Source organism: Berghia stephanieae, chromosome 1, assembly GCF_034508935.2.
Source record: "Berghia stephanieae isolate SIO BIC M18660-M18661 chromosome 1, UCSD_Bste_1.3, whole genome shotgun sequence".
Lineage (NCBI taxonomy): Eukaryota > Metazoa > Mollusca > Gastropoda > Nudibranchia > Aeolidiidae > Berghia > Berghia stephanieae.
Window position 1 is genome coordinate 43,424,120 of NC_088360.1, and position 17,500 is coordinate 43,441,619.

The 17,500-nt window shown below is 35.4% G+C and overlaps 1 protein-coding gene across 1 annotated transcript in view; it reads right to left on the reverse strand.

Annotated features, from left to right (window-relative positions):
- LOC144975364 (transient receptor potential cation channel subfamily A member 1-like) overlaps positions 1–17,500 on the reverse strand; it is a 43,659-nt gene that overhangs the window by 9,601 nt on the left and 16,558 nt on the right. The window contains exons 5-20 of the mRNA XM_078919372.1: positions 17,225–17,333; positions 15,587–15,684; positions 12,816–12,863; positions 12,001–12,189; positions 10,540–10,743; positions 10,014–10,177; positions 9,293–9,457; positions 7,959–8,073; positions 7,435–7,601; positions 5,762–5,846; positions 5,345–5,404; positions 3,993–4,097; positions 3,169–3,239; positions 2,154–2,253; positions 1,162–1,323; positions 198–367 (exon numbers count right to left, since the gene is read on the reverse strand). Coding sequence (XP_078775498.1) covers positions 198–367; positions 1,162–1,323; positions 2,154–2,253; positions 3,169–3,239; positions 3,993–4,097; positions 5,345–5,404; positions 5,762–5,846; positions 7,435–7,601; positions 7,959–8,073; positions 9,293–9,457; positions 10,014–10,177; positions 10,540–10,743; positions 12,001–12,189; positions 12,816–12,863; positions 15,587–15,684; positions 17,225–17,333 — 2,012 coding nt within the window. The remainder of the gene's footprint in view (positions 1–197; positions 368–1,161; positions 1,324–2,153; positions 2,254–3,168; positions 3,240–3,992; positions 4,098–5,344; positions 5,405–5,761; positions 5,847–7,434; positions 7,602–7,958; positions 8,074–9,292; positions 9,458–10,013; positions 10,178–10,539; positions 10,744–12,000; positions 12,190–12,815; positions 12,864–15,586; positions 15,685–17,224; positions 17,334–17,500) is intronic.

Here is a 17,500-nt window from a genome sequence, read left to right on the forward strand (position 1 = left end):
AATCTATCAAACAAGCATTTGATGTCAACAGGAACCACCCATGTTTTCCAAGATGAGCAAATTGGGGGTTAATAATATTGCACAAGAATAAAACGAAGGCACCAGAAGCGGGGCTCGAATCCGGTACCTTCCGAGCCACAGTACAATGCATTAATCACTCGGCCACTTCGCCCCCCAGGCCTCATGAATGAGCTTACCTTTGTAAAAAGACCAAACAGTTGAACCAAGCCAGGAAGACGGCAATTGCACCGCATTCCCATTGCCAGTGATAAGACCGGTGCATCAGAAACGGTATCACGAATATCAACGTCGTCAAGTATAAAGACCATTCTAGGTAATTTTGCATTTCCATGAAATATTGTTGTCTCTGGTTTCATAGGAATGGTTTTAAAAAGGAAGAATAGACAATGTAAGGAGATGTTGTATTCCAGAATTCTTCATTGATTAAATCATGTATTGTCTTTATATAAACTGTTAATGAATTGTAGAGCGTGAAATTAATTAAAGTCATATTTGCCGTTGCCTTTGTTGAGTCATTCATAGAAGTACTATTCGTCTAATTATTATTAGTATTACAGGGATGCTCATTTATTAACTTTTTTTTCTTTAGTTGTGTCTTTAACACAGTCTGAGTACATTATTATAAGGATACGTCACATGTTTTCTATTTCTTCAGGTTGATAACAATAGCAAATTGAATTTAAGCTTCAATATAATAAACAAGGATAGATAATGTGGACGTTAAGGGTCTCCCTTTATCAACAAAATACGATGAATGAAACACTAAGGACTTAAGGTTGATAGACTAACATTTCATTCACTTGTGTAAATCAAATAGCCCTGAGAAATGTTTATACAACAAATATAAAATGTAAGTGACACATTCCTTCAAATAAAACATACAATTTCAACAAGAATCAGCTATGCGATACACATGGGCAAACTAGGATTCGGTTAGCTAATGTGGTGAAATCTATAATAGTGCAACATGTAACAACATGTAATTATATTGATATATTATTGTTGTATTGCTACATTGAAACAAACCTGAACGGTTTACCGTTGCATTTTGTAGTAAGTTGTGCATACTTAGCCTTATTCCTCGCATAATAAGACTGAGTTTTGCTATTTAATTGAAAGGGGAAAAAAATACTTTAGTACCTGGGATATAATCTGACCAATTTCCTTGATGACGTTAACAAGGCAATATGCCGCAATAAACCAGAGGGTGCCAGCGATGGGAACTGAGTAGTAATAGCCGTATTCATCATTGCCGTAAAGGTGGTTGGTGCTCTCATTCTTACCCATGCCTCCATCGTAATGCTGTTAGATGTAAACAATTACTGTAAATCGTCTGATTAAGTCATTTACAACACTCATATTATTCATATTAATGGGGAATTGATTACACTGGCTCAATTTTCTAAATTATTATTATGTAAATCTAAAAAAAAAGCTGTAGCTGATGTCTCCGCAAAAAAGTGCTGGTTCATTGTGTTAAATTTGTTGAAACAACAGAAAAACTAAACACAGATAGATATATGTAACAATGAATTCATTACGTTGATTTAGATTATGGAGTATACTTCGAGAAAAATTTGACAAAGTTTGGTTGGAGATTACACTAAGAAGTATGATGACTTGCTTTGGGGTTTTACTTTAAGGGGTTGAAACATTAATGGCATCCCTGCCTCGTGGCTATTATAGTTTCCTTCTAATCGACATTTATTTATATCAAAAGACGATTTTATCTTATCCTAAATTCAGATTTTTCAAAAAATCGCAATATCTTAATTACTCGAATCCATATGACTTTTTACCTTTGTTGCAACACTGTTGTCTTCCAGTATAATATAATAGTAGCATACATATATATATTATTTCATCTATATTATACTCTATCATGTAATTTAATATGTATTATATATATTTTTTTCCACTTCACTTCACTTCCTGATCAGAGCGAATGCTCGAAACAATAATATTGTAAAAGGTGATCATAATTATACTTGAAATATTTTATAAATATCTCCTTTTATCAAAAAGTTGAGCACTATTATTTCATGATTTTTGTTTTTATAATCTATACACACACAAACACACAAACACACGCGCGCGTGCGCGCTTTTACCAGATTTTTATCTGATACATACCTTCATAGAGTTATGGGTGAGAACAAAGCTAGTCAGACATGCCAGAAAAGCCATATAGACTAGTAGATAGGCCGTGTATATTATGCCTCCATATTTTGCCCTGTAAAATATGGTAAGTTACATATATTAAAGACGCAAACGATGACATACTGACAGGAAAAACAACTGTATCACTTAAAAACGTTGTCAAGTTCTGATATCAATAATTATTCTCATTAAGACATCTAGTTTACGTCAGCTACTTACTTATCCGTGGCCTGTGCTTGTATGCACGTTGCCTTTCATAAATGCCTCCACGACGATCTAACCTCTGCCTCCCTCATGTACTCGCAGTTTGTAGGGATGTTGCTCGTTGTCAGCCTAAAACTGGTCAGGAACGTCAACCTCTGACGACCACGAGCTCTATATCCTTTTATGTAGCCACCAAGTGTTAGGCTTTCAATGTGCCCTCGTCGCTACACATGGCCAAGAAAGCCCATTTGCCTTTTTCTGATGGTTTTCACAATCTGTATGGATTTCCCGATTCTACGCAAAACTTCTTCGTTTGCTATTTTACTTGACCATTTGATGTTAAGCAATCTTCTGTACAACCACATTTAAAAAGCTTCTAGGCGGTTTAGGCATCTAATTTATCTGTGTAAAATATTTTATGTGATATTTTCTATAAAGTTTGTTATCTTGTGCCAAATATTTCTCTATCGTCAGTCTGGATTTGAAGTGATGTATTTATGTTTTATTGTTTTTATCATCGGCTGAAGAAGAGATTTTAGCCCAAAACGGTCGTCTATGTTTGGTATTTTGTTCTTTTCTGAAGCTATTAAATTAATTTTTGTTCATTACATTTGAAGAAAAGAGAATAAAGGCTATATCTGTAATCGTAATGTTATTTACATGTCGAGTACCTATTATATTTGATTATTTCCTGCATTGATCTAGAAGAACGTTAGATAAGGTGACCTTTTTTGGATACATACTTAACCTTTTCTTGACTTTTTTAATATCATTATAATCTTACCATTTTCGTTTCAGGAATGTGACACAAACTGGATGAGACAAGCAATTAACCCGGTTAAATTCCACCATAGTCTGAAAACAGAAAAAGGGAGGATAACCTTTAGAGGTAGAGCTTGATCTAATCTATCCTGACATCATCACTCGTGGGGAGAATAAGCTGGAAACAAAAAATGACCGATGAAACAGTGTGAATTATTTTCAACCTGCGCCCGGAATTATTGAAATCAATGAAGACCAGGACTTTGGTCATACAAAATAAAGCATAACTCCATCTGAAAAATCATCGCCGAAGACAAAGTAGAGGGCAAGATGCCAAGAGGCCGCTCCCGAAGATCATTGCTTGACGACATCAAGAGCTGAACTGGGATGACAAGTGAAAAATGCAGCAGACAGGTACAAGCCCCATTCCACTCGACCTCATATGAGATGGCACTGGAGTAAAGGAGACATAATTTTATTGGGCTGTGGCTTTTTTTATGAGTATGTAATGTCGCCATTAATATTTTTAGGGTGAGAACCGTATACCGATGTGAATGATACAATGACCGACAAAGCCGAAACATGTTTTATGCTAAACTAGATTCCAAACATCAATTTAAAGTGGCAATAGTTAAAATGTTAATATTTGAGACTTCAAAAGTTTAATAAATGAAATTCATTCTTAACAGTAGCGCATGTCCATCAAATAACATTGTACAGTTTAAAAACTTAAAAAGTCAATTTTAACATCTTTTAACAACGACAATGGTGGCAATGGTGATGATGATGATGATGATGATGAGGAGGAGGAGGAGGAGGAGGAGGAGGGGGATTTTGTTGTCATACCAGTAAAGCCTTCATTGGCACACAGGCTTCTTCTTTGGGGTTTTTACTGCAATCATCCCCAACCATTCCCTGCGGTCTTTCGAGGTAGGCAAAATTGTAGAGAACCTGATGAGTGATTAGAAAACTGGATTATTAAATAGCTGTATATATCATGTGTATCACATCATTAATAATATATATAATTTCCATCAAGACTACTATTAAGCTCATTCAGACTTTGATGTATTAAACATACCCCCCCCCCCCCCCCCCAAAAAAAAAAAAAAAAACCAAAAAAAAAAACCAAAAAAAAAACAAACAACACCAAAAAAAAAAACCCCAAAAAACAAAACAAAACAAAACAAACAAACAAAAGAAAAACAAAAAACGAGAGCTTTTGTATAGAGCAATATCTACTAAACACGCTCAAAGTGCTTTACTAGGGGTTCCTGGCCAAAGCAACACTTAACATGTAGAACGAGAACTCACTCCTGTTAAGCGATATCACAATTTTTAAAAAAAGAGACATTGCTGCTAACGGCCAGGTACTAATTTTGCACCTGAGTACGGCGGGAGAATGTGAGAAGAGAGCCTTTTTCAAGGACACATCTATGCGCCGAGCGGGGCTCGAATCCAGGACCTTCCTATCCGAAAGCAAGTGTCATACCACAACACCACATAGCCGGACAATTTCATATTTTGATTCAACTTAAACCTACTCTGCTAATTGCAATATTAAGTAGTCCTTCAGAGCCATTGGGCCCATGGAGCCGGAGTTTATCCCGGTTTCTGTGGCGTGAAATGGACATTAGCAATTGCTAGCTATCCTTTGGATAGGACGCTAGTCTATCGCAAAGTACTTTCCACCAAATCTTACAGGCTCAGCTACCCGTTCACTGCTGGGGGAAAAGGGGGGGTCAGAAAAAAACCTCGACTGCACCCGGGATCGATCTCAGTCCCTTTGTGTGTGAAGCGAATGCTCAACCAACTGAGCTATCGGGACCCCATAATTGCAAAATATATCCCCAACTATTTTTGTTTATAATCAAAGAGCAATAGCAAGGCTAGTAGCGATATCTCTTCACAAATAAAGAGATCGATATTAATCCCAGGTGCAATCGAATTTTTAATTGACTCATGATACGTTAGATCTACCAAAAAGTACTTTGTGAAAAATTAGTGTCGTACCCAAAGGGTAGCTAGCAATAATTATTTCCATCCGTTAACCATGTCAGAAACCTGGATAAAAGCACTCTAAAGAACAGCGTTTTAAATGCATTGTGGAAAATATTCAACGGGTGGTAGAATCAGAAATAAAATAATAAGGAACATCACATATACTGTACACCTCCTACTTATCTAATGATACATACGTGATAATTTTTATTTCGTTGATCATCCTCTGACGCTGTTTGGCATCTGTCTAAGACATTCTGTGGGAATAAAGACACCGTGTTAATTTTTTGAAAATGTGGCGGTCTGTATCTCAATTTTTCTCTTTCTTCTAAGAACAACGTTCGTCAATTACTCGATAATAATAATAATAATAATAATAATAATAATAATAATAATAATAATAATAATAATAATAATAATAATAATAATAATAATAATAATAATAATAATGATAATAATAATAATCATTATCATCATCATCATTGTACTAATAATAACTTAATTACAACGCAAAAAAATCGTTGCTTAACAAGTAGAATCAAGGTTTTTCGCAATAGAAATGTTTGATATTTTGTCACTGCGTGGGCCAGGGCGGGACATAATGGTGTGCTTACCATACAGACGTCCGGCAAATGCTGAATAAGACCCAAGAAGACACAGCCATATGGCTTGGAGCACATGCTAAGTATCTCTTGCCAGCTGTTGATGAAATGTATACTCATTAATTAACATAAACTATACAAATGTATAAGGGGACGTAGTGGTCGGGCAGTTAAGGCATTGTACTGTGCCCCGGAAAGTCCCGGGTTCGAGCCCCGCTTCAGGCACTTTGGGTTTTTTCTTTCCTTGGGCAAGATTATTAACCCCCAATAGTGTTCAACAATCGTGACGTAAATTCCCTGGTAATGACGCATAGTAACTGGTTATAAACTATGGGAACAATGGCGGACGCCATTATCTCCATCACCGCCCTTATGAAATACTTCTCCGATATAAGTGTATCCAGAGGAGAAAATAATTATGAATCTGATCATGTTTTGACTTTTATACATTCTGATCACATGACCTGTGAAAAAGCCCTAGCCTGCATGAAGAATAAAAAGTACCGATTTTCTTTGCTGTTTGCTGGGCGGACGTGTCATGAGACTATTGAATCCTATTTGCTCACTTGGACAACATTTTGATGGATTATCTATATTCCTTTATGCAATGCCCAGGCGACGGGATCGTATGGTACCGTTGCGAAATGGCGTAATTAAAAAAATACAAATGTATAAGGGGGCGAAGTGGTCGAGCAGTTAAGGCATTGCACTGTGCTCCGGAAAGTCCCGGGTTCGAGTCCAGCTTCAGGCACTTTCGTTTTGTTTTTTCTTGGGCAAGATTATTAACCTCAATTTGCTCAATCCTGTTGAGATCAGATATCTTGTTTGTTGGATCATCTATATTCCTACATGGAACTCCTTGGTTACAATATCTAATGCAGACCTGCCGAGTACTACTAAAATTCATAGAATAACGAATTTTTGGCCCAGGTAGAGAACTGCATAGACGTTTTTGAATCAATAAATCTTCTTGAAAAGGAGACTTTGGTTGCTTAGAAACTGTATTTAAGAGCATTCTTGATTATGTTGAGGGCAAATAATTGATTTGTAATGCTATTTATTGTGACTGTTTCATTTTTTCCCTTGGAAACTACGAATTTTTAACATTTCAAGTTGGCAGCTCTGCTAATGTTGCCTTGGCGGAAGGGCATCATGAAAAAAAACAAAAAAAAAAAAAAAACAAATGCACATGGACATCTTTTCGAATTGGTCAAGTCTTATCAGGCATATATTTAGAGAAGCCAGGACGATGTATCTAGATTTAGAAGAGTTTTTAATCAAACGGCAAATCACAACTGAAGGGTGTTCGAATTCATATTAAGATTAAAAAGAGAATGTAATTAACGCTTTTAAAAAATTGAGTTCACTTCTTCAATTTTGTTGTCGACGATTATCAGGAAGTGATCACTTTCTGAATTTTGTCACCATGGTTGCGTTACATTACTTTGTGAAGGTAAACTCAATTTAAATTTTAGTTTCATCTGTAGATGAAAAGGTAGATTGATTGATAGATATGGCAGAATCTGTGTGTATATATGTGACGATACGTTAGAACAAAAACACACAAAAGAGAAAGAAGAGAGAGAGAGAGAGAGAGAGAGAGAGAGAGAGAGAGAGAGGGGGAGAGAGAGAGAGAGAGAGAGAGAGAGAGAGAGAGAGAGGGGGAGAGAGAGAGAGAGTATTACCGATCGTGGCTGACAGCTGCTGCTGCTACTTCTTGGTTTTTAAACTGTATGACATAATCCATGAATCTGCATCCTTCTTTGTTCTCTAGGAAACCTGCACCCATTGTAAGGAGCAACCTCACGGCTGATGTTTGTCCATTCTTGGCGGCGGCATGTAATGCTGTGTCCTGTTTGAGTGATCGGGAAAAACATAAAGCTAATAGTGACCGAAAAGATAAAAATTAATTTTAAAAACATGTTTTCGTTATAAACTTTGAAAGCGAAGAGGTCCTTGAACTTATCAAGGAAAATAAAAACCAAATGCCCGTCGCAGCAACACCGCAATAAGACTTTAATGGGATAGGCGCATCAGCTTATAGATAACGTTTTAAACGTGCACGTTTTTAACCAGGAAGTTATGGTCCATGAATTGCTTAAAGCATGACATCAAGACCTCGGACATAATATGTACATCTAGTATGTTACTGCTTCGAAATGTTAATCTATCACTCCTTATGTACCACGATGATTATACAACTTCATACCTCATCCGCGTTGCCCATATCCAGCAAGTTAGTCTTGACACTCAACAGGATCTTGATACTGTGAGTCCACCCATTGGCTGCTGCATAGTGGAGAGCCGTGTTGCTTTCATAGTCTCTGAATAATAATAATAATAATAATAATAATAATAATAATAATAATAATAATAATAATAATAATAATAATAATAATAATAATAATAATATTTCTATGGCGCCTTTCGTCGAAACCTCAAAGCGCTCAAATATCAAAACAATTTATGTGACCCACAGCGACAACCCAGTATTATGTCGGAATGAGCTAAATGAAGACAAATTAAAGGGAAGGCGCTGATATAAGATCTGAAAAAGTGTGTATGAAACAATGCCAAACAAAACAAGAAAACAATCCCAAAATATTATGAAAAAACTTCCATCCCGAACAGTTAGGCTGATTTTGTGGATGTTTGTTTTTTTATCTATCGTGTTGATTTTTTAGTTTAAAGTAAAAAAAAATAACTCACGATTCTCTTTAATTAATGAAGTCATTTGTCTTATCTCAAATATCATAAGTTTTACTTTGAAATCTGATTTAAGCATCGTGCTTATCTTGACATTACACTGTTTTAAGACGATTGGTCAGATAGTATGTGAGTATGATTGGGTTGGCATAGTTTATTCTGTAGAACCTTAAAACATGAATCAGTATGATCACATGAATGACACCGACCATGTAGAACACGCTGGATATTGACAACCTGTCTTACATAGAGTATTAAGCTTCTATGGTAGAACAAATGAGGGTTACGTTCAGTTCGCAATCCAATAAAAACAATAGCACAGCATTATGTCCAGGATCCACATCAATCCAGTCAGAACACTATTTTGACTATAATAAACCTCAAATTTGTCAACTTAATATTTATTAATAGAACTCGATCGCTGGTTAAAATGAGCTTCTCTCAAAGATTAGGGATTAGTTTTTAAAACTTTCTCTTTTCAATCTTTAATCCAATTCGAATTACATAATTGAAACCTAAAACGAATCTGTCGAGAGCACTTTGAGAGCAAACAACAAACAACAAAGTTTTAATTATTCGATCCGACGTCTTTCAATTGAAGTTGCTTTTTCAACTTTCGATATGAATACTGTCTCTCTTCTCTCATTTGTAACTGAAATTTTTTTTCTGGCTTTCAAAGGCTCACGATCGACCTCTACTTGTTTGCTCACGATGGCTACAAGAAGTTGGGTCCAAAATTGTCCCTTGCGGCTTGTCACATTTTGTTACGTTAAATCAATTTAAGCAACTTCAGAACGATGTGGACTCAGATTTCACAGGTTTCATGCTTTAGCTTACTTGTTGACAACCGCCCCTCTAGCTAGCAACAACTGGATGACTTTGGTATGTCCATTTTCTGCAGCGATGTGAAGTGCTGTTAATCCGTTCCCGTCTGTCTCATTGATAATGTTAGGACCATGGATGCTGTTTAGAAGACGCTTGCAAGTATTTAGCCGTCCATATCTAAACCGCAGAGGAGGAAATAGAAAAAATACAATATATTGCATAATTGTGTATGTTTAGCTCCAAATAAGCTTATTTATTCCGGTGATTTTAACCATTACTTTTGAAATCTTTAAAACATTGACGTATCATTAACACATTTTTGATAAGAGAAAGAGATAAAAATTCTAACATCTTTATACTCCTGGTGATCTGTAGGGCAGAAGGTAACTGTTTTCATCTGCTTTTTGTAACAATATTCATAAAATACTGTACGTAAAATATGAAATCATTAACTGATTATACGTGTGCATAGTATTTAAAAATTAATTATGCACTCACATGGCACCCTTTTTCTTAGACGCTGTGTACATGTCATGGATATTTCCCCTCATATTGGAATTAGCTGTGCTGTTCACTTGATATTTATGACTTACAACATGTTTTGGGAAACACATGAACTGTCCGCAAAGTTTAAAAAAAAAAGGAAAGCCAAGATAAACTTTAGCCAATGGGTCTAGTGGACGTTTGCTACTTTACTTTTCACTTCTAAAAGCAAGCGAGGCTTATATCTTACCTCGCTGCAAAATGTAGCGGACTTTGTTTTGCGTTATTTTTTAGATTAAGAAGGGCTCCCATTCTGATTAGATCGTCCAAGGCCAAAAGATGGCCTTCCTTGGAAGCGTAATGGACAGGTGTACATCCAAAGTCATCCTTTGCATTCTGTAAGGTCTTTATGTCCTGAAATGAGTACAATAATATAATGCTATTGATTCAATCTACCTGACACTAAGGAGTGGGTGTCTTCAATATCCTTATGATCCGAATCACATACAGATGTGTCAATAATATATATATATATATATATATATATATATATATATATATATATATATATATATATATGTGTGTGTGTGTGTGTGGGTGGGTGTTTAATTGTGTTACAAATCTGTGTAATTTTTGTTTTACTCTTTTCCACTAAATTTCAACTTTAAAGGCAACATTCATGTAATATTTTCATGACACGGACGTACAAAGAAATTAGAGTATGCAGTCAGAATCAACAAATACGAGATGTTTCTGTGACAGGAATTATAAATTACCTTTATAAAATCAGCTCCCCCTATCTCCTCGAGTTTCCCGCCAAAACGAATAGCTAAATGAAGAAAGTTCCGGTTCTTTTTGTCCTTGACATTGACATCTGCTCCTTTGCTGATGAGTAATTGGACTGCCTGCCAGCAACCTTTAGAGGCAGCCAGAAGAAGAGGTGTACGATCTTTGCAATCTTTGGAGTCTAAGTCTGCTCCCTAAAAATAAAATAATTTAAAATCATAAATCATAGATAAATGGTAATGACTGGATGTCTTCTTTTTAATGTTGATATAAGCCCCCTCAAATATTATTATTAATAATAATAATAATAATAATAATAATAATAATAATAATAATAATAATAATAATAATAATAATAATAATAATAATAATAATAATAATAATAATAATAATAATAATAATAATAATAATAATAATAATAATAATAGCAATTATTAATTATAATGATATTGAATAGTATTTCTATGGCGCATTTAACCAAGATTAGGATTTATATAAAACGAAATGCAAACCTATTATAACTGGATGAGTTCTAGATGTAGGATTCATAGAACATCCAGCACAAAATTAGTGCTTATTTAACATTAGATCTATAATATTTTTTAACACTAATATAGCCATAAGAATGAATGTGGGTAATCAGATTTATGAAATGTTTACTCAAACCATATGCGCCTTATTTGACAATGGATTAAATAGATATTGGGTGTCACGATTATTCACCTTATTTCTTTTTTTTTTTAGTTTTCGTTGTGATCTGTTCGGCTATAATTTGGTCTTGTGGTATGTCCCTCGCTTTCGGATCGGAAGGTCCTGGGTTCAAGTTTCGCTCGGCGCATAGTTGAGTCCTTGAAGAAGGCTCTTTACTCACGTTCTCTCACCGTACTCAGGTGTAAAACGAGTACCTGGCCATTAACAGCGTTGTCTCTGTCCGAAAAAAAATGTAATATCGCCTAACAGGCGTCATGTCCCGTCCTACCTGTTAAATGTTGCTGTTTGCCAGGGACCCCTTGTAAAGCGCTTTGAGCACGTTTAGTGGATATTGCGCTATATAAACACTCAATTTTTAAGCTCAAACTGTTCATCAATTATAAGGAGAAACATATTATATTTTTAGGAATTTGAGTCATTGGAAATAACTTAGATTTGAATATAATTAATAACAGTTCTTTCGTGCACAATGACAACATTTAATGAGATATTTCATGAGGTTTTTATTTCTTTCTTAGCAAATATCTGTAATCATTATAACGTTAAATTGATCGAATGGACCATTGAAATGAATATTGCCTATTTTCTCTGTATATTGATATTAATATTATATTGATATTGATGAGATATGAATGAGCAAATTCAATATTAGAAAGATAACTTTTCATATTTTGCCGCTATGTCTTGCTGTATAGTGCTTTTTAAAAATAATTTGATGGGAAAAACAAGAGGTTACATACGTGATTTAGTAGGTAGCTCATCACAACAGAATGATCAAAGATGGCTGCCCTATGCAGAGGCGTCATTTTGTTTATGTCTCTTATAAAAATGGCATCATGAAAAAATTCTTTTTGCATGCTGGCCATCAGCTCAATCATCTCCATGTTTCCCTGAGCACTTGCAAAATGGACTGGTGTCGACCCGTCATCCTGGAATAGATAAGTAATGTAATGAGTGAACAACTTAATTCTCCCTTTATTCCGTCCAGCTGGCTGACTGCTCTTTTATGTTTCTTAAATATTTTTATTCTTTTTTTTTTTCAACATCATCATCATCATCATCATCATCATCATCATCATCATCATCATCATCATCATCATCATCATCATCATCATCATCAACATCATCATCATCATCATTATCACCATCATTGTTGTTCAAACAACGCCACTACCACATTATCTCATTCATCTGTAGTGTTTCATTCATCCTGTTTGTTGTAATGGGAGAACCCGAAACGTCCATATTATCTGTTTTCGTAATTAAATTGAAGCTTACATTCAATTTCACATTGTTATTTATTTCTTCGAGCTTCGAGCAGCAACATTTACATTATATTTCTCAGAATGACATTAAAATTGAGGTACTGACTTAAAAATATCTAATTCATGATTGAAATAAATGTAAATCGAAAACTGTGAGCCGTGTTTTTCAGTCTTTATCTTTGTTATTGTTGTTGTTGCTTTGCTTTTATGTTGACACCTTGCCACACTAAACAAGCACCCCCGTCCCGACCCTCTATATGCAGGACATTCATGCATAAACATGTTTTTACCTGTTGCACTTTGACAGAAGCTCCAGACTTCAGACAAACCTGCACAGCCTGCAAGAAAACATGATATTACTTGTTGAACTATTGATCCCATTTATTATTATTATTATTGTCAACGTAAAGCACGCATTCCCTGAAGTATGTTTTTGAATAAATTGCTTTATAAATTTATTATTTACGATATATATATATATATATATATATATATATATATATATATATATTCATATTAATATGACCTGACTGAAATGTGATAGCTGCCATTAGGATTGTCTTTAATTCTTGTGTTTAAAGATTTGACGTCGCTCGAAACTTAACACGTAGGAAAAAAGGAAGGCGATACATATGACAGATATATCATAAAATGAATATAACACGCTCAGACACGAGGGCACATAAACACACGTCATACGCGAAAGAACCAAGAATCAGTCTGCATTTTCTTGAATCATAAGAATATGTAAAACAAGGAATGATATGTTAAAGTAATAGAAGTAAAACGGAAGAAAATACCAACGGACTCGCCAGTGGAATGATTAACTAAATAAATCATTATTTTCCGTTGAACTATGATCACCCGAAGACAAACCCTTCTCTTCACTCGATTAGTCAGGTAGCGGAAAAAATGAAATTCAAAGCAAATAAGACCCATTTTTTAATGCGTTAATGTGTTCGATATTAGCTAATCAACACAGAGGAGATGAATTAAAAAAAAATTATAAGCATCTATTTATATTCGGTTAAAAAGGACAATCGGCTCTCCCGCTTTATAAAGGTTTACTTAAGTGACGGTTTTGGTCTTTTCTGAAAAGATAAATTACCATAGAATTTTGTGGGAAAAAATACATTACCTGTATTGATACCATTTTACGTCCTGGTTCAGGGGTCTGGCATAAAATAAATATAAGAATCTTTTGGCTAATTTTCCGCACAAAGTAATGAAGGAATAACCTCCATATTCTTCCCTTTTATCAACATTGTAGCATTTTGTGTCACCATAGATATCTTTTACAGCTTTAGCTTACAGGATGTGCATTAGAACATTACAAAGTTAAAGTCAGTTGAACGGCATTTTTCATCATATTTACCCTAATTTATTTAACCAGTTAACTGCCGTACTCTGGAAAGACACATGTTTAAAAAATTGGCCTCGCCAGGTCCCATGTTCGAAACGTGTACTTAATTTGAGATCACCTAAAAGCCTCATCCAAACACCAGCACAGGATCCCACCAAGAGGAATACACTCAAATGTTTTCAGAATATATTTAAAACAGAAACAAAAACCAATACATAAGAGTAATGATTTACAAGGGAAAAATCATCTCCCAAAACTAAAACTCAACACTTGACTGTTTTCCTCTCAGCCAAGGACTGGCAAAACCAAACCATCCCATTCCAAGGCAAAGACAGAAAGCAACTTGGAAAACAAATTTAAGGGGACAGAAGATACAGCAAGTGACTCCTGCCCACCATGGGAGGTCAAAGGACCAAGTCAGTATGAATCACGGAAACTTTTTCAGGCATGCTTCTCTGTCATAGGATCTGTGAGGCACATACTGGGTTGTTAGCCAAAAGCACATTTAGGTCATGTGAGCAACGATAGAAAGGAAGAAAATGTCAGAGCAACAAATAGCCCGACAATATTCTATTGGGAATGCGATTAGCGGAAGAGTAGCGTCCCTTGATTGGACGTCACCCATAGTCTGTGACGTCAGCGACGGAAAAGTTATTAGAGAGAGAACGTCATGTTGGTTGTGCGCATGCGTCTCTCGTCCTCGTAATAAGAACAAGATAACCTACAGTGCATTGCCGCCAAGTGTGGAATGGGGACTGTCTCTTGCTCAAGGAGAAAACAAGATTGTGACTACCAGGCTCGAATCCAGCTCATCGAACTATAAGTGTTGTGCCTTATCCATCCTGCCATATCGCCCCTTAATAGACAAGTTAGCGAACACAATCAGACCCAAACATTAATACAAATGTATGTCGTATACATAATAGATTTGAAGGGTTATAATTATCTTTAACACAAAGTGTAAATATCGTTTCGCAACACTGGAAGGGTGTGAAGTTGACCTGCGACAAAGTAAATTGTAAAGGTTTAGTGAGCCATGACATGATAACCGACGTAATGTTTGTCCGTGTTGTATAGAGTTTGCCGACCTTTATCATTGCATAAATAGACCATTGACATAAGGCAAAGTCACCGGGTCCTGCTTTTCTTTTTTTCTTTTTTGTTTGTTGTTGTTGTTTTGATTTGATTTTTTTTTCTTAATCGCCTCTGATTGAGTATATAAAGAAAAATTCAACTCTAGACTGAAATACAGAGACAGTAGACTATTTGAGTGGCAAAATGGTTTGAATAGCAGATGGACTTGCCAAAGTATGAACATAGAAAAGAACCAACCAAACAAACACAAACAAAAACAAAACAAGACAAAACAACAAACAAACAAACAAAGAAAAAAAATTAAAAGAACCAATCAAGTCACCAAACAAACAAAAATAAAAAAAATGATTTCATTTGTCCCTCGTCCCATATTTCATCCCTTATTTATTTTTATCCCGTAGTAAAAACATCTCTTCCCTATCCTATTCTATAAAGTATAATATATTATGCTAGGTCTATAATATTATGGATCACATCATATCATGTTAAAAAACTACAAAGAATAGTCATGGCCTAGAAATGCTGCGTCAAAGAGTGATTATCTTTTTATTCGAATAATGCTCAAAGTGTGATCATTGTGTCAAGGTTAGTAACTTTCCTTACCGTAATATTTCCCCCGTTGACAGCCGAATGTAGGGGTAGATTATGTTCTTTGTCTTTGAAAGCCAGTATTTGTTCTCTTGTATAGCCAGCGTTCAAAGCTAGAAAATATGAATATATTTTTAAAAATTGATTGCATTATAATGATCCCAATTCTCAATGAAGGGATGGCAATCGCCGAGCAAGACCCCAAAGTATAAGAGGAAGACATTCACATTTGCTTCAAAATATAGTGGGTTCGAATCACATTGGAAGCACCCGATGTTTTCTCCCGTTGAGCAAAAACCGTCTCATCACATTGGCGAAGATGGGACCCTGAACTATTCACACAAGAGCAAAAACTGAAAGGCGTTCCGTAAGATTGATTCTATGCAAAATATTTTTCTACGGGCTCGCCATTATTTACATTATCAATGATAGATAATTGATCAATTGTTGGAGTTTAAATCTAAAACAAGATTTTTCTAATCTATTTTTCTTTAAGTTCCTGTAAAATTCATGCTTGACTTTAAAAGGAAAACTTGAAATACAACAATAATATATTTAAAAAAGGAACATTGATTAGACTGATTCATTTGATATGTATATGGAATCAAATGACTTTTCATAATATATTTTGTTGCTCTCCTTAGGCAGAATCATTAGAAACCATTACGAGTAAAGGGGGAAGGTGAGCTAAATCTAGAAGTATAAAATGTACTGGGGCTACTTCTGTTTAGAAAGCGGCCTAAATTGACAACGCAAAGCATGGAATGTGCATTTCAGGTGAATGAAATATGCACAATGGTGTTTGTGGAATCGTACTAGTGTTACTGTAGTAGTGTCATGCGACCCATTTTTTCCAGTTCAATCTGCCTCAACAAAAAACGTGGAAGAAAGTCCTGTAAATAACTATACATTTAAATATTTATCTCGGTCAGAGCCGTGACTGTTAATATCGAAGAAGGATTGACTGCCAAGTCAGAGTCGCATCTCTATTATTGTTAAAGCAAAGGGACAATGAGTCTATTTATTACGACATTGATAACAATAGGCGCAGAATATGTTTTGGTCCACTATAACACATGGCACCATTCTAATCAAGTATGACCGAGTCCTAGGTTACATATAGATATAGCAGGCATTGCCAGATACATGTCCACTCAGTGCCATATGGCACATAATAAGGCCTCAAGCAGTTTATAATCATCCAATTTAATGGCTGAGGTTCTGTCGGACACCATATCATCCATCTCCCGCGTTTTTTGACAATGTTTCTCAAGTTTTTAGAGTTTAAAAAAGAATGGCCTCAATGCAATGTCACCGTCTTTACACAAAACATTGCCAATGTAATTTTCGAAGTACTGTGGGGATCATTCCAATTCATCTTCTAAACTTATTCTGCTTGCTGTCATTAAAGTGACTTTTCTTGAACATTCTTGATATGTATATGGTCTTGCAAATTTATCATCAAATACGCTATGAGCAGAATGCCTCTTAAGTAAGTCTTTCCTTCCATTGTTTTATTGAAAATAATTCATTTAGAGCAGCGTTGACTTTATTGAATATCTCTTTACCACATCATCATTACGTATTCTTATTACTCAATCAAATCCAAAAATGATATTAGACTTGTTATATCCATAGTGTTAGACTCATTACCGTTTTCAATTATGCACTCCATGGCACTTGCGGCAGCACATTGAGCTGCGACGTGTATTGGGTAAAACCCATAATTGTTTTTCATACAAGGCCTGGTACCCGCTGCCATCTGTAAAGATAAATAAAAGTTTGATTTAAGAAGTCAAGCAACACAATCTCTCTCTCTCTCTCTCTCTCTCTCTCTCTCTCTCTCTCTCTCTCTCTCTCTCTCTCTCTCTCTCTCTAACTCTCTTTCTCTTTCTCTCTCTCTCTCTCTCTCTCTCTCTCTCTCTCTCT